Raw genomic sequence first — 22,445 nt, forward strand, 5'->3', positions numbered from 1 at the left:
TGAACTAGTTCAAGTTCAATGTACCCGGCAAGTATAGGTGAATTATGATTCACAATGTTGGTTAAGCCCAGGCAACTGGATTAATGCACTAAACCATGAGCTAGCGGGTAGGAATTATGTGCATCTAAATAAAGGTAGTCCTTGACTTATAACTATAAATAGAGCCAGCATTTCCATTGGTACAGTAAGTTGATTGCTAAGTAAGTCGTGCCTGATTTTATGTTTTTTTCTACGGTTTTTATGTGAATCACTGCAGTTATTAAGTGAATCATGAGGTTGCAATGTGAATCTGGCTTCCCTCATTGACTCTGCTTGTTGGAAGCCATCTGGAAAGGTTGCAAATGGCGATCACATGACCCCCAGAGGTTGCAGCGATCATAACCACCAACACATCACTTTCCAAATGCCCAAATTTTGATCACATGACTGTGAGGAAGTTGCAATGATCTTAAGTGTGAGGATTGGTCTTAAGTATTTTTTTTCAATGCGTTCTAACTGAAGAGTAGTTAAATGAATGATTGTAAGTTGAGGGCTACCTGCATAGGTAAATTATGGTTTACTATAGTTCAATTAATTGTTTCTAGCTTGTAACCATGTCCTTCACTATCTCATCTTTTGTTGGTAAAAGAATTATGTCATGTTTTGTATTTCTCTACAAGTAACAATGCATGAATTAAAAATAAGTGCAAAGGAAATGTTTATATCCTATCTTTCTTTCTATCAAACATTAACAGGAAATGTATTAAGCAGCATTGGATCAATGTCAGTCAACATGTCTACAACATGTTGATTTGATAGTCTCCCCCTTCCCTAGAAATGCTACTAGGATAGCAGTATTGCAAGATCTTTATGAAAAAAACTTTCATGCCAGCTTTACCCAACAATTTTCTGGATCATTTGCAGATAGTATGACAATTACATTGATGCAAAATACAAATTCTAGTGCTGATATCTAGTGTAAGTTGTGGGGTGTTTGGGTTATAGTTTGCTTTAAACTTATTGTATTGGAAACTACTATGAGAGCATTATGCTAGATTAAAAAATAAACAAATCTCTTAAATAGATATAGACAAGTTAAAAAAAGAAATTTCTATTGACGCTTATAACACTGAATTCTACATATATCAAATCTTTGTGTCAAAGATGGGGAATAACTGACAGTTCGAGGTGCACAGTTTCCCACTAGAGTACAGAATGCAGCTCTAGCAGGGCCAACATTTCTTCTACTTGCCACCCAGATACAATGTTCAATCTTTTCTTTCTCCATTCAGAAATCTCATTCTAGATTTGTTAAATTATATTCCCCAAATTTGGAATGTCTCAATTTGTAAAGAACTCTAAGATATTTGTTTATTTATTCAAATTTATATAACAGGCTGCTCGGAAAAGGATGAATTATATTGTACTGTATATTCCTGGAACAATGTGCTAGAGGCTAAAAGCTAACTTAATGAAATGGATCAACTCCATCTTTGGATTATTTCTATCTTAAAAGAGAGGAAAACCAAATAATACAATTCCATATAGTCTAGCTTCAGTTCATTGTTAAGAACTGAATCATTTAGGATGATACTGAAAAAAGTAATATAACTGAAAGATCTACTATTTTTGTTATTATTCTTCCTTCTTAATTTTGTTTACTTTTTTGGATCCATTTTCCTTTATTTTAAACTAGCTGTTCCCGGCCATGCATTGCTGTGGCCCAGTCTGGGCATAGGGGAGCGGCGGGTGGGTGCTGCCGCTGGTCAGGACTTGGGGCTGCTGGGCCCGGCGAGGCTGATTGGGGGAGACGGCGCTGGGACTGTTAGCCTCATGGAAGTTGTTGAGCATCTCCTTGGAGGAGCTGCGCTCGGGCTCCCCCAAGTCAGTGGCCCGGGAGAGTGAGACGTCCAGGATCTTGGAGGAGGAGAAGTCCTCGGTGTGCCGCCTCACGGGACACCCAGGGGCTGCCCCAGCCCCGCTGCACCTCAGGCTGACACCGCCGCCCCATCGGAGCCGCCTTGGTGAAGCTGTAGCTGGCTCGCTGTGAAGGGGAGTGGAGAGCGCGTGTGGCCAGCTGGGCTGAGGAGACATTCCGCTTCCACCTCCTCTGGAGGGCGGAACAGGGAAAGGGTGCGGCCGCAGCCCAGCCACACATATAAAGGGACTGTCGGGACAAAGCTGGAGAGAGGCCAAACTGTTCCGAATATACTATACTCACTAAATGAACGCTATGGTAAACGACACAACACAATGTCACACGAAATAATTAAATCAAAATGAAAAGAAATTGAGATCTATGAAAATTCAATATAACAATGCAATCGGAAACATTGAAATGGAATCATGAAATATTTAGTATAGCGTGTGTTGCTTTTACGTCCATCAGATGGCGCTGGAAACATTGAAATGGAATCATGAAATGTTTAGTATAGCGTATGTTGCTTTTATGTCCACCAGATGGCGTTGGTTTTCAAAAAAGCATGTTTTTACAGAAAATAATGTTTTACCTGTCACAGGTGTGACATCTATGTAATATACGAATATAAAAACATTCACGTATTCAAATGCAACGTTATGTCAAAATTTCAAAGCAATCAGTGAAGAACTTTCGGAGATTAGCAATTTTGAACAAACAACCATTACATTTTTATTTATATAGATTAGGCTTTTCTACTATAAAACATATAATCGCTGGTAATTATGCAGTAGTTCTATGTTCTTTTTTAAAGTATATAGTTTTGCATATAATATATAATTAGTATACAAAAACATTATTAACCACTATGGGATTTCCCCCCAAGAAAATGTAATTGTAATATTTTAAATACTTTTTAAAAAATTATTAAAATTGGGACATTAGAGATTGAAGAGGAAGGACTGATATTGCAGAGGGGCAGTTAATATACGTAAATCTTACATTGCTATAATGCCCAAAGAGGCTAAGCTTTAGCGATGGGTTGCCAATTTTTTTACTACTGGTTTGGGCATGCTCCTGCATGCGCTTGCTGGAGTCTCTCACCACCGCTACTACCGGTTCACCTGATTCGGGCAGAACCGAGAGCAACTCACTTCTGCTAAGCTTGGATAGGATCATCTCAGATGCATATTTGGAAATTATTTAATGAAAAATAGGAAAGAGAAATGCATCTTCATGCAATCAGTTTGTTGAACCCACAATGCACGCATTATGTACAAAGCCATAGTGAGATTATAAATCAAGGCATGCATTTCATCCAGAGGTGATATTCAGCAGGTTCTGATCAGATTTTACAGTATCCTTCCCCTGCCATGTCTACCAAGCCACGCCCACCAAGTCATGACATGCCCACCAAGCCACGCCCACAGAAGTGGTAGTAAAAGTTTTTGAATCCCACCACTGATTTCATATCTTCATAAGAAAAAGTGCTCAACAAGACTCAGAGCCAATCTTGATCCTGCTTTTTACTGTTGATTTGCGAGTATAATATTCATATAAAATATGCCTCATTACATTCAATAGGACTTGTGTTCAGGTGGGCACATACTATACAGAGTTATAGTTGAAGACAATGGAACTTGCCTATTTATATTGCACATATAATATGCAGCAGATCAATGCTTAGCAATCCTTTCCATTGCTGTCTGTCTCCCCCACATAGCCCACCCTGGCTATGGAATATCCTCTTAGAAACATCTCCTAATGCTGTCCTCATTATTCTTCTAGCAGTAGTCAAAGATAGGTAGTGCCTGATGTTTTTAATCTTCTTTATATTTCTGCTGCTATGTTTATTATATTTGTGATACTTATAAAACATTGTGGCATTGTGGCAGTCTGAGCTGCTTTTAGGTGACTGTTTAATTTCTGTCCTGACTGGATTTCATTTGTCTTTTAATGTTATGGCATGGAAGAATTATATGGGCCTAATAATATTTAAGGATAACATCAAACAAAGTAGTGCATTAAGAGAGATTAGGGTCAAGGATAATGTGCTCAACAGTTTCTCTTCCAGATCCAGCAAATAGACTCCACAAGTCAAAATGGGCTTTTGTGTTGTGCCAAAGAAAATGGTCAGTTTTATTTATTTATTGGATTTGTATTCTGCCACAATCAACATGACTCTCAGAGAATTCCCCTAAAGGAAATCACATCTTGCTTTGGACTCATTTAACAAGATAGATGTGTCTTTTTATTGTGCAGGGAGAAATTCATTACAATGGGGTGAGCTCCTGTTCCTGCCCAAGCTCCTACCCATCTATTAGTTTGAAAGCATGTAAATGTGTGATTAACAGGTACCACTTTGGTGGGAAGATAACCACATTTCCTTGTGTCTTTGGCATATAACCATGCTGGCCACATGACCACAGAAAATGTTTTCGTACAACGCTGGCCCCCTCAGCTAAGAAACGGAAATGAGCACCATGCTCTAGAGTTGAACATTACTGGACAGGGAGACCTTTATATTTACCATTCTAGCTAACTCAGTTGCGCCTCTGATTTTCTTGTTACAACTAGTTATCTTGGGAGCACAGCAATGAACTAGGAAAATCATGGCTTGACCAAACTTCATTATGTATTGTATGTATGTATGTATATTTGTGATTAACTTTACAGCATGTAGAAAATGGCTTACACTTGTTGCTCTTTTTGTGATTTGCAGAAATTCTAATGTACTGCAGGTAAAAACTGTAGGTAAAAGAAATGTAATTTCTACAAATGCCATTTCTGGTAACCACGTTAACAACGATAGCATTGTCTGGTTGGAAGCAGAGGGAGATAAAAACCACAGAAAGTATTTGATGGGATTGGTAATTTCACAAATAGGTGTAATTTAAGATGTCTCAGAATAAGAAATGTTATAGAAGAGATAGAACTGTGATTCAAATGGACAGAAGAAATCATTCAAATGGACAACACAGAAGATTAGCTTTTTTAGAAAAAAGTTCAAGACAGGCCCAAAAAAACCTAGCGAGATGGAACTAGAAGAAGGTTCAAGATTTTTGAAACTTAAGAGTATCCTGCAGAAAGGAGGAGATAGACAGGAAGAACTCATACATGGATAAAGAGAGGATAGAAGTACAGCCTTCTAGATGTCTGTTAAAGACACTCTGGTGAACTAAGTAAAAAAAGAAAAATGGACAAACAAATGTTACTCTGAAGGGCTGAGCAGAGCAAGATATAGCTGGAGATTTTAAGAAATGCAAAGAAAAATCCCAGGATTTCATAAGCAAGTTATGTAAAAGAGCATTAAAATGACTAAGGAAGAAGAAATAAGTAGGGAAAGTAACAGTGAGCAGAATTAGCAGTGAGAAGCATAAAAGCTTGCAGAGGATTAAGCAACATTCCCAGTTTCCAGAAGCTACATCAGCACCCACTGAACAAAGAGCTACATAGACAAAAGCTGTCCCTGCCCTTTACAGGAACAGACTGATAAAGGCTTGCCCAGGTGGAATGCCTCTGCTTAAAGATGATACAATTTGCTTCCCAAGTGTAAAAGGGATACTGCCCAGGAGTGAAGAGATGTCCCACTTTGTTGTAAGTCTACGACAACTCACCACACCCAACTTGCCACAGGACAACTCGCTGTGAAACAAGAGTTACACTAATATTGAAGAAATACTGTAATAGAATCATTAAAGAAAGAATGCCAAAATGAAATGTGAATGACAAAAATTAAAATATTTTTAACTATTTTAAATAGTTAAATTGAATTGTTGAATTGTCCCTCAGTGAGTTGCCCCACGGTGAGTTGTCTATGGCGAACTGGCTGCAGCAAGTTGTCCCATTCTGGTCTGTTGTTTTCTTATCCAAGTATTGCGGTAGAGCTGGTATTCCAATAGGGTGGATCAGTTGTGATGTACTGTCTGCAGGACTTACTAAATTATTACGTGGTATTATGAGATGGGGACAATGGGGAATAGAAGATGTTCTTGGAGCAAATATTATAAAAGTACAATCTGTTGTGGAGAGGCATGATGGGAGATTGCAACTGGTTGAAGTGCAGGTAAGCAAGGGCAGGTTGGTGGTTGGCTGGGAAAAGGAAATTAGACTTGGAGACTGAGGTGAATCTGTTTTTGGTAGGTTGTCATTTCTTCAAAAGAGCAGGTGTGGAGCTTGGGAGTATTTCTTGATTCCCAGCCATCATTAGATTTGCAGGTGATGGCAAGAAGTACATTTGCACAAGAATGATTAGTGTATGCCAGCTGTGTTTATTCTAGAGCCAGTTGTCATTTTGCATTGTTTATCCATGCCCTCTTCACTAGTGCAACATACTGTACATCGGACTGGTGTAAAATGTAGACATCTGGGTTCAGGGTATGGGCCATATAATGCCTGTTTTCAAACATCTGCAGTAGCTGTCAATTGCTTATTAGACATAATTTAGGTCCTGGTTTGAACTTTAAAGCTATAAATGGTGTAGACTTGACTTTCAGAGGAACTATTTCCCCTGCTATTAACCTTTTCACTTAATTAGATCAGCAAGCAGGCCTTTTTGAAGATGCCCCACATCTAATTTATGGGAATATATCTTCTCTGTGTGACCCCAAGCTAAAGAAGTGCACTTAGTTTCCACTGTCCTGGTGTTTAGAAAAATAATAAAAATGTATCTTTTTTTTAACCAAGCCTTTAACCTATTTTAGTTTTGTCTTACTCTAATTCCATTTTTTATGAAGTTTTATAATTTGCCTTTTAAATTGGTGATAGGACATCAATGGGAGCAATGGGAAATGCATGCAGACCACTCCTTGGCTTAACAGAAGGCATACAACTTTTGTTAAAGTTTATGAAATTTGTTGAATGTTTCAAAGGTATCAAAAGATAGCAAAGTCCAGAAAAAGGCGACAAAACTTGTTGTGGGTGAGTTGCTGGCGTAGTTGATGGTTGTGTATCTTGCACAGATAATGAAGAAAATGTATCAATGATCACACTGCTATGGGAAAGTAAGGCCAACCCCTGAAACTTTGATTATTTTTTCATCCTTTGTCAGATTCACAGAATTTTACAGCAATGCAGTCACCATCTTCTATTCGGAAACCTCCAGTTTTTGTCCATTGCTGATGCTGATGCTTTTCAACATGATAGAGGGAATCTATTAAAAAGGGGGAAAAATGAAATTGCTGGATTTTTTATTTTTGATTGATTGCACTTGGAACCTTCAGCCTGGGAGTATCCAGTGTATAATAGGTTATTCCTCACAAAGAAATGACCTGTGCTTCTCAGTGGAAATATGAATGCAAAGAGTTATAAAATACTCAGACACACCATTGTCTTAGAGGAAATATAGAACGTAGATGAAGTGTGTGCCCTCATAAATACAAGATGAAGATCTTCATGGCTAAATAATGTCTTCAGAAGTATGAACTGTGACTTGGAAAACAATGTAAAATTTATTACTTGCATTTTGTTGGTGGTGCATGTGGAATTTTTGCCAGTATAATTTTGAACTTAGATAAACAGAGTTGGAAGGGATCTTGTTGGTCATCTAGTTCAACCCCCTGCCCAAGAAGGAGACCTTACACCATCCCCGACAAATGCCCATCCAATCTCCCCTTGAAAGCCTCTAGTGATGAGTTCTCACAACTTCCAAAAGCAAGCAGTTCCATTGGTCGATTGCTCTCCATGTCAGAAAATTTCTGCTTATTTGAGACATCTGAGCTGTGGTGTCCCCCTCATACTAAAAATTTATCTGCTGTAGAACTCCTCCATTGACTATATCTATGACAAGTACACAAAGTACATTGTCAGGATTGCTAATAGGAGAAGTCCCAAAATACATGTGCAGAGTCTTAGATTTGAGACAGAAGAACTCCAGAGATTTGAGATATCTCCAGTAGAAGGCCAAATGGATATGCCAATCAAGACAAAGGTAGGATTTGCTAGGTTTTCCTATGAATGAGCCTCCTGGACCCCATGGTGTTTGCGGCTAAGCAGCAGAAGAAGTATCTGGAATTTTGGATCATGTCAGGAATGCAATATTTAACATGATGGTGAAGACAATGGGAGACAACTGAGGTTATTTTCATGATTGCATGGTGTAGTCTGTTTTTTACTTTCTTTCTGAATCATCTGCTCTGTGCTAGACCAATTAGATCTGTGAGTGGTGGCTGGGTGTGTATAGGGGTTGTGGTTGAGTGAAACCCCTTCCCTGAGGAGGCCCTTTGCTTCCCTGCTGGTAGCCTTGAGGAAGAATGAAGATTCGGCTGCAATCTGTTGGCTACGTACCAAGTGCTAGACTGAGTTTCCCATTATGAATGGAGAATTGCTTTCTTCTTCCGGTGTGAACCCAGAGTAGGAACTGGGGCGGCGGTGAATGAGAAGGAAACCCCCTTCCAGTTGGTGGGAGCAGAAGGGGAAGGGTTCTGTGAATGCCAAGGTGTATGAGTGCACAGTCCATCTGGGGCCTTGGCCACCACATAAAGGAGCGAAAAAGGCTTTGGATCGAATCACACTCACGCAACCTCTCCCCTCTCATAGAACCCTTCACTTCCCATGGCTTATGATGAATTGAGGGAGATGAAATGAGAGGAGATATTTAGAGTGTTCCTGGTACTCAGCAAGGGATGAACTCCACCAAAGGGGGTTACAGCTACTATAAAGGCCTACCTCATGGTAGTTAAGGGCAGCAAAGCCCCAGTACGGGTAGACCTCGACTTAGAACAGTTCATCTAGTTACCGTTCAACGTTACAATTGCATGTGACTTATAACCAGTTTTCACAGTTACAACCTTTGCAGCATCCCCATGATCATGTGATCAAAATTCAGATGCTTGGCAACTGCGTCATATTTATGACGGTTGCAATGCCCTCAGGGTCATGTGATCCCTTTTTGCGACCTTCTGATAATCAAAGTCAATGGGGAAGCCAAATTCACTTAACAATCAGGTCACTAATTTATCAACTGCAAGGATTCACTTAACAACTGTGGCAAGAAAGTGGGGCAAAACTCACTTAACAAATATCTCATTTAATAACGGAAATTTGGGACCCAATTGTGGTTGTAAGTCAGGGGTGGTTCCAGCAGTCACTACTGCTGGTTCGCTCGTGGCCGTGCGGCGCACACATGCACAGTGCAATAAAAATTGCTCTGTGCATGAGCAGAAGCAAAAAAACAAAATGGCAGCAGCTGCAGCACTGCCCAGAGAACCAGTTCAGGATCATGGCAAGCCTGGGTCGCTGCTGGCTCCAGCAACCAGGCCGCCAAAGCACTACCGGTTCTCTTGAACCGGTCCGAACCGGTAGGAACCCACCTCTGCTGTAAGTCGAGGATTATCTGTACAACTCTGCCCTTATTTCATTAACAGATAGTAATCCTGTGTCCTTGTTTAGAGTAGCATGAGGCCTCTCGGGTGGGGTGGGGGGCTCAGAGAACCTCTTACAGAGGCATGTGGAAGAATCTATTTAGCATCTGTCAAAGTTGCTTGGATTCACTGGGGAGTTGGACATGGCCTTGTTATAGGTCCGAAGGAGATGCCTGGTGGAGGGGTGGGGAAGACTTGCCTGGTTATCTGGAGAATGTTTGAACTTGTCGAACTCAAGGAGGTGGGCGAGGTCCTCAGGGTTGTGCGTTAACCACCTACAGTGGCAGTGGAAACTAGGAATTTCTTCGCACAGCTTCAGGTTGTGCATCAATTGTGCTGGTTCTTGGCTTGGAGGGTTCTGCTGACAGTCATGTTCTAGTCACCTCCTGGAGTATTATAACCTGTTCTATATGAGATTGCTCTTGAAGGGTATCTTAAATAGCATCTTAAAGTGTCACCCAACCATCTTTGTGTCAACAGTAATGAAGACAGATTTTATATGGCCTCATTGATAATTGGCTAATGCGCATCCTTAGTGAGGAAAGGGCATTAGCTATGAATTCTATCCTCTGAATTTCTTTTCCTCTTCCATCTACAGAATAAATTCTGTTTTTTTCTGGAGATGTAAGGATGCTATTCTTACCAACAAATTATTCCACTGTATTTTCAAGAGACACAGTAGTCCTACAAACTTACAATTGTGTGAAGTTTGTATAGACACCTTTATATGCATATATTTAAATATATAAATAATTTTTGGAATGTAGGTTTCACAGAGGACAATCCAAATAGTGTATCATGCAAATAGATTACTGAACTAATTTGAGCACCATCTCTAGAACTTCCCAAGCCAGTTATAATAGTTTCTTTCCAATTATTTTTGGCCCAAATCATTTTCCTCTTGATGGTTCTGATTTAAAATAAAAGTTCCTTTCAAATAATAAGTATTTTTCAAACATACTTGTTATTTTTTTGTTTTAAACACTCAAAATAAGATTTGTACAATTCACTGAGATGTATGGGAGCACTGACCACAAGATGAAATGATCAATCATGCTCTTAATTTTTTCAATTTAACCTGTTGCTGACCTTTGTCTACTACTATGTTGCACAAACTATTATAGGAAAGGGAAATCACAGAATTTGTTAATTTTTTCTTTCCCACAAGAACAGCTACTTTTTTTTTCATGCAACAACGCAACAGACATGATGAGTATTGGCATGATCTAATATTTCCCTTTCCAGGAACACATCCTTTAAGTTTTGCTGTGATGGATTCTGGCAACCTCCCACTCATCTTAGTTCAGGAGTGGGTTCCTGCCAGTTCTAACCTCTTCTATAGAAGAGGTTCCACAAATCTACAGTGCCGTTTAGAACCGGTTCCAGCTCCCTCCCCCGGCCCATCATCAAGATGAAGAGCAAGAGCAAGAATTCTGGGAGTTGAAGTCCACAAATTTTAAAACTGTCAAGTTTGAACACCCCTGGTTTTTTTTTCTAAAAGGGGTGCAAGGGTCATGTAACTTGATAGCTTTAAGACTTGCACACTTCAATGCCAGAGTTCCTGAGCCAACATGACTGGAGGAGGAATTTTGGGAGCTGAAGTCCACAAGTCTTAAAGCTGTCAAGTTTGAACACCCCTGGGTTTTTTTTTTCCTAAAGGTTTAGGGGTGCAAAGGTCTTGTAACTTGACAGCTTTAAGACTTGTGTGCTTCAAATGCCAGAGTTTCTGAGCCAACATTTTGGTTGCTAAGCAAGAGTGTTATTAAGTGAGTTTCACCACATTTTACAAGTTGGCCACGCCCATCCAGTCACATGGGTGGCAAGCCATGGCCACCTGGTCCCATGGGTGGCCAGCAGGGGTGGGTTTCAACCGGCTTGCGGCGGTCCCTGCGAACCAGTTGGTCGGCGAACCCGGAAGTAAGTAACTTCCGGGAACGGCGACTGGCCCACCCGCCCGCCCGCGCTCCTTACCCGGTTTTGACGAGTTCTGCACTTCCACGCATGTGCAGGATGCATACAGCGCCTGCGCGATCCTCCAGGAGCAGCTGGAGCATCACACAGATGCTAGTACGCATGCGTGCGCTGCACACATGCACGAGGACGCCGCCGGCCCCGTTCCAACCGAACCGGTTGGAACGGGGCGAGAAACCCACCCCTGGTGGCAAGCCACTCCCACAAAGCAGGCCACACCTACAGAAGAGGTTCTAAAAATTTTTGAAACCCACCACTGACTTAGTTGTAATGGTTCAGTATGAAATAGGGAAGGAGCTATCAGATATATAATTAACTGATAGGGTAGAAATAAAACTACCACTTCCCAGGCCATGTCACCGTGCTCTATAATTTTTTTCTTCATTCAGTCTCTGATCCAATATGTGTCGCTGGGGAAACAAATTTTCCATTTGACAAAAAAACTGTGAAGTCTGCAGACGTCCTGTTCTTTCTGATGATCTCAATTAATCTTCATTCTCCACTTCATAGTCAGACATCTGGTTTGGCCTTGAGCAGAACTGGGCTATCTTGGACAGGCCTGAACAGAATGGTGGGCAATAAAGCAATGGTACAAAAACCCTGAAATATAGCCCCACTCTTTGTTGAGTAACAAGGTTATTCAGATTTAACTTCCAGAATGAGGATATATACTTTCTCTTTATATATATTTGCGACCCATATCTCCACTGCTTGCCTTCTAGGGAAAATGATTTTTAAAAAGATACCAGACTTGGAGAATTGGCTTAAGAGTAAGTCACTACCATGTTTCCCCGAAAATAAGACAGGATTTATTTTCTTTTGACCGCCAAAATAAGCCCTTGGATTTATTTTCAGGGAGTCTTATTATTTTTTACATGCAGGAGGCCCCTTAACCTCAGCCCACGGCTCACAGATCAGCTGATCCCAAGAGGGCTGGAAGTTATGTCTCTGTTTCTCGCACACTCTTGCAAGCCCTAGCGTCGCTGGGCCTGCTGCTCTTTTTGCAGCCGCCACTAAGAGAAAGGGCACAGTAGCTAGGGTTTGTGGGAGCGGTCTCTGTGAGGCCATTCCACGTGAATGGCAGGTGCATGTGGATCACATGGAGCATGTTCCTCCCTTTCCTCCCCCAGGAAATGATGGGGCCCTGTTGCTCTTAAATATTTTATGGGAGGGCTTATTTTGGGCGGAGAGCTTATTTTAGCGCATGCGCTCAAAAGCTGGATTGGGCTTATTATTTTCAGAGAACAGGGTATCTCCAAAACAATGCCTCTTGTTATAAACTCCTGAGTATCTTTTATTTTAAGATTTCCATGTTGAGAACTCAAAAGCCTATCTTGACTGTTAAAATAAAATTTAGAAAGGAGAGAAAGCAAGTAAAAAATAATTAAGCAAGTAAAAATAATTATAAAATATTTTGATGGGGTATTTGATTTGTTTCAAAGTCCTTACACACTACAGACTTTTTACAAATGATTTTCCAAATGTATAAAAAAATAAAGCCCCTTCTTCTGGTTGCAAGGGATTTTCCAGTTAAAGTTTCAATTTGTGATCCATAAAACCTTCAAAACTGTGGGAAAGAAACAAGAAAAATTCACAGGATCAGCAGGAAGATCAGGTGAGGAATATCTCTGCATTCATTCACTTGATACAACTGGGCTAAATGAAATTACTTGGAAGCCAAGGCTTCTTGGGCTGCATATACACCTCAGGATCAGGCCTGCAAAGAGGAAAGTCTGTGGAGAATTACTCTAAAGAAAGCGATCACTGATTCACTTAAGAAAGGATATATTCTTCTTTTGACAGTTACACTGAGGAATTCCAGAGTAAGTTTCCTAATAACTATCAAATATTACATCTGTAGATAAATGTGACAGATAGCTTTGAAGTTGTTGGTTAAGGATGTTGACATACAAAGCTGATAATGCAACAGGACTCTCCAGAATACCCCTGCAAAGGAGTCTGAAAGATATGTCAAGAACTCTAATTCTATACATATTGTAATTTATGGTTTTATGTAGATGTTAAATGTTCTGACTTGGACAGTAGAAAATGTTTGCTTCTCAGCAAACATCAGTTAAATGCAGTTGTGCCTTTCCAACTGAACCTATGGATAACAGAAGAAAGGAGAGACTATATTTATATTTTCTTCCCAACAGCTCCCTGGGACCCCCAGAAGGAATGTTCCTGGGGAAATCTCCATAATAATACCCTAAGTTTACTATGAGTGTATACAGAAGAATCACATCTCTCTCTCTCTTCCTTTAACAGAATCTTCCACTGGCTCAAAAATTCTTAAAATAATGAAATTTTCCCTCCCAACTTATGAAAAGGACCAAAGGATAAAACTTATGATTATTATAAAAAACACAATGTCTTATTGAAGATTCTAATTACAAAAGAGATAATGATATAAAAACTGTACCAACACAAGAGCCAGAAAGGATGGTAGCAAATGCAGACATTAAAGAATTTTAAATAAATGACATTTCAGATTTTAAAAGATAACAATATGTAGATTTTAAAATAATAATACACATCACCTTTGGACTAAGGAACAAAATTCAATGGTCCCTAGACTATATCAGGCACAATGGGTCTTTCCCCACTTCCATTAACCATTGCATAAACAGGGTTCTTTGTAATTGTCTTAATCTTTTCCTCAATCTATCAGCCAGACACTCTAGTCTTAAATCATTCTCAGCTATATGTGATAAAATGTTAGTCCTCACTTTGTCACTATCCAAAGGCAGCACCTCAAGATGTATACAATCTGTTAGGCTTTTGTATCTTGGATGGACTTGAAAATTTAAACAGCAGAATTAGGACAGAGAGTGGCAGTGGGAGGCTGTATATGATGCTGGTAGACTTTTCTGCCAATTCAGATGAGTAAAAAGTTCTGTCATTCAATAGTTGGGAAAGGCAGCTGTCTAGTATAATGCTATAGCTAGGAAAGGTCTCATAATGCAGTGCAGCATAATGCAGTGCTTGCAGAGAGGAATCTCCAACCTTGGAATCTGTTTCTGTACAGTGCTGCAGAAGAAGTGTGTAAGTACTGTAGAGCCTTTTCGGGCTTTGCTAGCTGAGGGTAAATGGGGAAAAAAAGAAAATGGCCATACAACAGCTTCTGCTTTCCTGCCACAAAGGCTCATAAAGAGTGCCACCAGCAGCAGGTGCTAGGGAACATGCCACGGTCTTGGAAGGCACCATCTGGTCTGGTCTCTGCTCAATTCGCTCACAATTGAAAGTAGGAAAAGAAGGCTGCTGGCAGGTGCCAATGCAGGCACCTGCCATCCTTGGAGTTGCAAAGCACAGCGGTAGTTCCTTCTTTCCCATCCTCTTTGTCTTTGACTTCCCCTGTACTACACAGCTAGCGCTGCTACTGCTGGATGGACCCTGCATTTGTTGAAGGTGCAAGGCATGGAGTGGTACCCTGTTTTCCTGAAAATAAGACCTCCCCAGATAATAAGCCCAATCAGGCTTTTGAGTGCATGCGCTAAAATAAGCTCTCCCCTGAAAGAAGTCCTCCCCTAAAATATTTAACTGCATGCATAACCAGTCCCCACCATTTCCTGGGAGGGAGGGGGAAACATGCTCCATGTGCCCCATATGCATCTGCCTTCCATGCAAAATGCCCTTGCAGAGGCTGCTCCCGCAAACCCTAGCTACTGCGCCCCTTCTCTTAATGGCAGCCACAAAATAGCAACAGGCCCAGCAATGGCAAGAGTGTGCCAGAAACAGAGACAGAACTTCCACCCTCTCAGGATCAGCGGAACCGTGGGCCGCAGACCAAGGTTAAGGGGCCTCCTGCACCTCAAAAATAATAAGACCTCCCTGAAAATAAGGCCAAGCACTTATTTCGGGGGTCAAAAGAAAATAAGATCCTGTCTTGTTTTTGGGGAAACACAGTAGGACCTCGGTGGCTTTCAGCTCCTAGGTGACCTTCTCCCTGGCTTTGACAACTCATTCGCATCTAGTCCAGAAGTCAAAACTAAAGGCTAGACTCAAAATCACAGCCCTCCGATTTTCCTAACTTATACTCAGGAAGAGGAGAAAAACTGCACTGGGAGCAATCTTTAAAAAAACACCTTATTTTAAAAGCTGAACAACTTCTACTCCCTAAATGGAAGAAAAGAGTTCCTCCCATACCTTGTGCCTTATCAGCATAAGAACAGCCTAACAACACTGGGGAATGATTATTCTGCTGTCCCTTTTTTCTCCTCTTTGGATTTTCTGCTCATATATGTACTTGCCCTCAAATAAATTAATATCACTGTGAAGTACATTTAAAGTTATCAATTCTTGCTCAAACAGGAAACACATTGGCATTTCACCATTTGAAAAGTGCAGATGGTAAAACAATACAACTAAATATGAAAGGCTTCATTAAACTGCTGAATTTTCTAGGAAGGATAAACTAAAACTGGTAACTGACCAGTGATGAATCTTCTGCAGCATGGGAAAGGGCATCTTCTAAACTTAGTTCCTTCTTCCCATCCTTTTCAACAGGCTATAGCAAACAAAAGTGTATTCTAAGTAAATGTTAAAACTGAAACGGTATAATTGACTTAATTTCTTTTTTCATAATGACATCTGATGTTGAAAATGTTGGTGCCTGCTATAAATAAAAAATAATTAAAAATCCATATACTGTAATTCTAACATACAGGTAGTTCTCCACTTACAATCATTCATTTAGTGATCATTTGAAGTTACAACAGCATGAAAAAAATTGACTTATGACCAGTTTTTGCACTTACATCTATTGCAGCACACACACCATGGTCACATGATCAAAATTCAAGCACTTGGCAACTAGCATGTATTTATGACAGTTGCACTGTCCCAGGGTCACGTGATCATCATTTGTAACCTTCCCAGCTGGCTTCCAACAAGAAAACTCAATTGGGGAAGTTGAATGTTCACCTAACAGCATGACTCATTTAACAACTGCAGTGATTCACTTAACAACTGCAGTAAAAAAGGTTGTAAAAAGTGTCACAACTCACTTAACAACTGTCTTGTTTAGTATGGAAGTTTTGGACTCAGTTGTGGTAATAAGTCAGGACTACCTATAGTAAAATAGATTTATGGAGTATAAACCTTTAATTATGTAAGAAACATTTATAATTGCATGTAAGATCTAGAACTGAATCAAAACCATGAGCAAAATTACTGAAAGAAAAAAAGGAGTTATATAAAAATATCTTTCTGCAATGAGCAGTGGAACTTGTTTTAAAAGAGAGCAATTGTCCAAATAATTACTTTTAAAAAAACTATAGGACACTAGGAAAAGAAAATCCTCATAATTACAGAAGAGATAATCTTTTCTTCCATTTTAAACCCGTCACTATCATAGAGATGATCAGAGATTTCCTATCTATCCAAAACATACTTTTTTGGAGAAGGAATGCATATCAGGCTAGAGCATGGTTTAAAACATATTGTAGTTTTGTTTTCTAAGACTAGACAAAAAAAAAATCAAGGATAGACTGAAAATAATTATTTTGTTGTATTTTCAAAATCTATATATTATAAGCATGTTTTAACTTTGGGGAACAGTAATGGCTCCAACTGTACAGTATTGAGTGGTTACATTTGCTAGGGAGAGATAACAAATATATTGCATGGATTGTAAGAAATGTACTGTGTACTATAATTTAAATCTTATTACTAATTATGAAAATGCAGCTGATTACTCTGAACTCATCTCTAGGAAACTCACCTGATCTCACATTCTGGCCTCTAACTCAAAATCAAATTCCAGGTCCGTAGTCTTAGCTATTTTGTGCTGTGAAGACTCCTCTGAAATTTTTCTCTTCCTTAGTAGTTCAAGCTGTGTGCAAAACAAACTATCTTCAGTGGGTTAAACAAATACAGATTCCTTATAGCAGCTTTAAGAGAATCAGCATTTTTCATGTAGTGTTCACCTCTGTTGCCCATTCTTTTTCTTTTAATTACTATGTGAGGACCCAGATTGTTGAGGGCAATATGCTGACTCTGTAAACCGCCTTAGAGTGGGCTGTGAAGCAGTATATAAGTCTAAGTGCTATTACTTTTGCTATAGTATATTTGACCTTCAATCTGACCCTATCAACTTCCTTGCTTTGTATTGTAGAGCCTTATTTATATATTTTCCATAGTGACTATCATCAATTTTATTAAATAGGGACAAATTATGTTTTAAAAATTATTATTATTATTGTTAAATCCACTATTTCAATTATGTGTTTTCTATAAAGGTCATTTGTTTCTATTCTACTTCTATCTAGCTCTAGTCAAGGCTGCTAACAAGTTTTTTAATATAACATCATTATGAAACTAATAATAAAGCCAGTATAATTTATAACAGAGTTATAACAGTTACAATACAAAACAAGTATCTATACATCTATACCAATCACCTAAACATACTAATAAAGGAACAAATAACTTTTGCAGGTTTCCAAAAGATAAGGAGGGAGGCAACTGATCCCATTTTAAGGGGCAAGATATACCATTTGAGGGAACATTGTGTTAGCCCTTTGAGGCAAACCCAGTCAGAAAAAGATTCAACAAGAATTCATACAGGATCTTGAATGTCGTGTTTTCTTTCTCGCTTTTGCCCCTAGGAATTAAGGTAGGGTCAGTTTGAATTTCTTGCTAATATTTTGTTTCCTGAATTCAAAAGACACTTTCATAACTTTTTGTTCCTTAGTTTCTCCAAGGTTATCTCTGACTTATTCATATCTAAGCCCCATCACCTCCCCAGCACTTCACGAGAGGATGAAATGAATGACATTTGCTCAAAGATCAATTGGCCTATCTATCCATTCCATCCATCCTTCAAAAAGTCTTTAAAACACGGGCTAGGATGGCTGGCAGACCACTTATGGGAATATTTAATATGCATTGTATGCTTTATTAATCTTTTTGGATATCAGCTTCTGTATTATTTTATTTTCAAATCATTTTAAGTGTTATATACTGTAAACACACAATGATTAGATGATAAGGACATGAGGGCTATTATCAGTTCCTTCTACTCCAGGCATGGCTTTCCAATATGATACATGCTTTTATATATCAGTTCACTTTCCCTACCTACCTTTAACCCTAAGGTTAAAATATCTTTGCACCCATCAGTGCCATCAAGCAAGTTAAGTTTCATATTAATCCCCCAAATTCTATCCCAGAGTTTTCGGTTCTGCCACTTCAGGAAGCTGGAATAATGAGAGCAGCTGCATGAACTCTTCTGATCCACCCTACAATCCCAAAGGCAAAGAATTTCCAAAAATAGAGGGAGAACTTCCTCTCATAGATGACTTACTGTTGTGAGACGTTCTAATGCAGCAAAACGTTCCTCCCATGTTGCTGTAGATTTCTCAAACGCTTCATGCCTTTTCAACAGTTTCTCTACACCCTTCCACAGTTTGACCATACTCACCACTAAACAGGTAGGGTTCCTGGGCAACGAGCCAGGCCTCAGCCACTGAAGCATCTCTGGAAAACTGACACACCTCTAGCACTGTTGTAGGAAAAACAACATGCAAACAAACAAGCAAAAGGGAACATTATATATATTCTATATACTTAGAATTATTGGGAGAACTGGACATTCATTCTATAGAGATAATTACATTTGCACAGAACAGTTTATAGCCAGTGCAAAGAATTAGCCACTTTGTGCAGTACTTACACAAGCGAAGCCAGTCCCAACGTCTGTCCCCACTTTTCCATCATCTCCCTCCTCTTTTCTGTCAGTTGTAGCAACTTCTCTTTTATCTAAAAAGAAAAGGAGGAAAAGCATGCATTTTTTTTGTGGATTAATAGCCTTTTTTTTTAATCTTTTGCCTTATTTGCTCCCATTTCATTTTGCTTTTCTATTGAAAAAGAAGCTCCACTTGGTTTATTCATGACAATATTATAAAAACACTTTAAGACCACTGTAGGTTATTTTGCAGAGGATGTGCCCAGATAGTGTGCAATAAATCAGAGACAAATTCAATTGTCATATAATGAAGCCATTGTGTAGAATCTTTGTGCCCAGAGATGCTTCAACTATACTTTAAATTAATGTGATACTCTCAATTAATTGAAGTATAAGTACAATCAAAATCACAAACAACATACAAGTGAAAAACTAAGATGTAAGCTGTGCATCATAGCAGCAAGCCTATTTTTGGAAAGTGTGCTGTTTTGTTATGTTCTTTAAGTAGTGCAGCTTCAATGGTCAAGAACAAAGTAAGAATACTGAACTTTTTCATCTGTTCAGGCTTTCCTCAATGCCTTCAAATACATTCTCACTAAGCAGGCTTATCTCCACTCTCAGGGATGGCTTGAGAGAATAACATAACAAGCGAAGCCTGCCTATTTGCGTCCTTTAAATGATAAGTTTCAGAGAGGGCAATCTGATGTGTAAAAGTAGATTTGTTATTTTGCTCCCTCATTAGTTTGAGTACTAGGCAAAAGCACAAGAGAGCTACCTTTGGTAACTGAAGGAGACTCTTCTTTGTGTTGTTGTTTTTAATCTTTAAGGTGAATTTGGAGCTCAACCAGTTTTCTTAGTGTTTATCACTAACAAATCAACATTTTTATTTATTTATTTATTTCATCAAGCATGAAATTAGATAAAAATATATGTAATAAACATGATTATGAATCACTGAAATGAATACGAATACAAGGGAATATTAGGACAGGGACAGTAGGCACTCTGGTGTGCTTATGCACGCCCTTTAAAGACTTCTTAGGAATGGGGTGAGGTCACAGTAAGGTTAAAGTTTTGGGGTTTGGGGAAGAAGCCACATTGTCAGGTAGTGCATTCCAGGCATTGAAAACTCTGTTACTGAAGTTATATTTTCTGTTTGGAGTGATTTACCATATGTTTGTATCAATTGTGAGCTTGTGTGTTGTTGTGGTTGAAGCTGAAATATTCATTGACTGGTAGGACATTGTAGCATATAATTTTATGTACTACACTTAGGTTCAGATTGGAGACAGCGAAGTTCTAAGTTGTTTACGCCAAAATTTCAATCTGGTGGCATAAAGTAATCTGTTTGCGAGCAGAGGAGCGGAGGACTCTTCTCGTGAAATATCTCTGGACTTGTTCAATTGTATTTATGTCTGATATTCAGTGTGGGTTCCAGACAGATGAGTTGTATTCAAGAATTGGTCTAGCAAAAATTTTGTAAGCCCTAGTTTGCAGTTCAACATATAAATATATGTCTCTCTTTTCATTCACGACTAAGTTCTTACAAGATTCTGAGAATAAAGAATGGAGAAAGAATTATCTCATTTCCAGAAACTGATGGAGTTACTTATGGCTTTAAAATTTAAATGGGACAGCACTTTACTGTGCTTTAAACAAAGCAGATGCTTAAATCTGTTGTAAAACCTGCTATGGAGAACACTCACCTCAGCTGCATCATGGAGCTTGCGCTGCAGTAAAGTTTTCCCAAGATCAATGCAGGCAGTGAAACTTTTATCCCTAGTGGCTATCTCAGACTTTATGTCCTGATGGTATTTCATCAACAATTCCACAGATGACACATCCCTTAAATTAAGAACAAACAATTCTTAACGAGGAAACAAAACATCAGGATGATTTTAGAGGTAATATTTTACATCTCTGAATATAAACTGAGAAGCATTGCTGAGAGTCCCACTGACTCATTATGTTTTCCAGGGATTGGGCAAAAGAAAGGAACAAAAGGAGGGGATCACCTGGGCTTCTCCTGGGTATCAATCTGCCGGATCACACTCTCCATCCAGGACATGAGGTCTCGCACCATGCAGAAGAAGCGGAATTTCTCAGCTGTATCAACTAATTGAGCCCGCCGACCCTCGCAAGCCTCCAGCAAGGCCTTCCAAGCTTTTACCACCTCCTGTTCTTGCTTCTGGATGGCCATGGCCTTTTCTCCAGCATAGGCTGCCAGCAGGCGTGCTGCCACCTCCTGAAAATGCTGAACCTGCCAGAGCAGAGAACACTTCTTATGGAGACAAGGCATCACAGGGCCATGTGCTCCATAGCAAGCTAAGGCCGGGAATATAACTGTTCTCAAACCCACTTTCTAACATTAAAAATGGGAATGCATCTGTCCTTTTCACTGGATAATGAAAATGTTGAAATAAATTGATGTGGATAATTACTGTAATTCTGCTTCTTCAGAGAATATTTCTTCTGGTATTGGTTTCAAAAGATTCTGGCAAATCTAACTTCATAGACTAAAAGCTTTCAAGGGTAAGTAGTCTCAATAAGGTTAAGTACATTCATACAGTTTATTGGCTTCTGGTTAGATCTCACAAACTCTCAGTAAATTGCCCACCTCACCCCAGCCATCAAATGAGAGAGGATGCCACCAGATGGCTCTACATGTTTGTAAGAAGCTAGAGGTTACCTGCACTCCCAACAGGTGAATATCTCTCTCAAAGGCTTTGTGCATCCTGTGGAAGGACTCAGCTGTATTGACATCCCGGCCTAACTCCTCAGGCAGCTCCTTGTGCTTCTCTTCAATAAGAACCTGGATCTCACTACCATCATAAAAGAACTTGTGCAGATCATAGGAAGCTGTCAACAACTGCATTCTGGTGTCAATCAACTCAAGCAGGTCAGCCCAGCTCTCGTTCAAACCATCCCTCCACTCTGCAATCGTGGCAGCTCTGGGTGGATATCAATCAGCTGATCAGTTCGGTGAGTGACATTGTTCACCACTCCTGTCCCAGGGTTCCTGTTTCTCGAGCGAAGTCACGGAACTTTTCCCGTAGCAGCTAGTAAGAAACAAAACCAGAAGAAACAAAATATTGTTCAATACCTTTATCCTTCAGCCAAAAATGGTAAAACTTTTGCCTGGTGATACAGACTTAAAAAATTTTTTTTTGGCTTTTTCAGCTATCAGATCTGCTTTCATCCCAAATTTAAACATAGGAGTACCTTAAAATGCTGCTTCACACTTTCTCTTAAATGTTGGCTATTTTCTTTGTACATAACTTTATTAGGCAACATTGAAATAGTATACATATAATCATGCCCACCACAGGCAGAATTATTCTAAATGAGGCAGTGTACTGCCCAAGGTTTTACAGAGTCCTTTTGGCACAATCAATTTTTTCAAGGGTTTAGTATAAACATTTCAATTTTAATATTAATTTTAACGTTTTAATTTTTAATGTCTGGCATTCTAATGCTTTAATCCTGTAATTGTTTTATTCTATTATTTGTGGTATTATAGGCTGCCTAA

At 39.4% G+C, this 22,445-nt stretch overlaps 1 protein-coding gene across 1 annotated transcript in view; it reads right to left on the reverse strand.

The window, feature by feature from the left end:
• Positions 1–22,445, reverse strand: part of SPTB (spectrin beta, erythrocytic) — a 128,053-nt gene that overhangs the window by 11,681 nt on the left and 93,927 nt on the right. The window contains 11 exon segments of the mRNA XM_032211920.1: positions 15,662–15,736; positions 16,970–17,062; positions 18,536–18,628; positions 18,630–18,733; positions 18,905–18,932; positions 18,934–18,990; positions 20,623–20,761; positions 20,932–21,176; positions 21,606–21,877; positions 21,880–21,918; positions 21,921–21,975. Of these exon segments, the coding sequence (XP_032067811.1) occupies positions 15,662–15,736; positions 16,970–17,062; positions 18,536–18,628; positions 18,630–18,733; positions 18,905–18,932; positions 18,934–18,990; positions 20,623–20,761; positions 20,932–21,176; positions 21,606–21,877; positions 21,880–21,918; positions 21,921–21,975 (1,200 nt within the window).

This window comes from Thamnophis elegans, chromosome 1 (assembly GCF_009769535.1).
Source record: "Thamnophis elegans isolate rThaEle1 chromosome 1, rThaEle1.pri, whole genome shotgun sequence".
Lineage (NCBI taxonomy): Eukaryota > Metazoa > Chordata > Lepidosauria > Squamata > Colubridae > Thamnophis > Thamnophis elegans.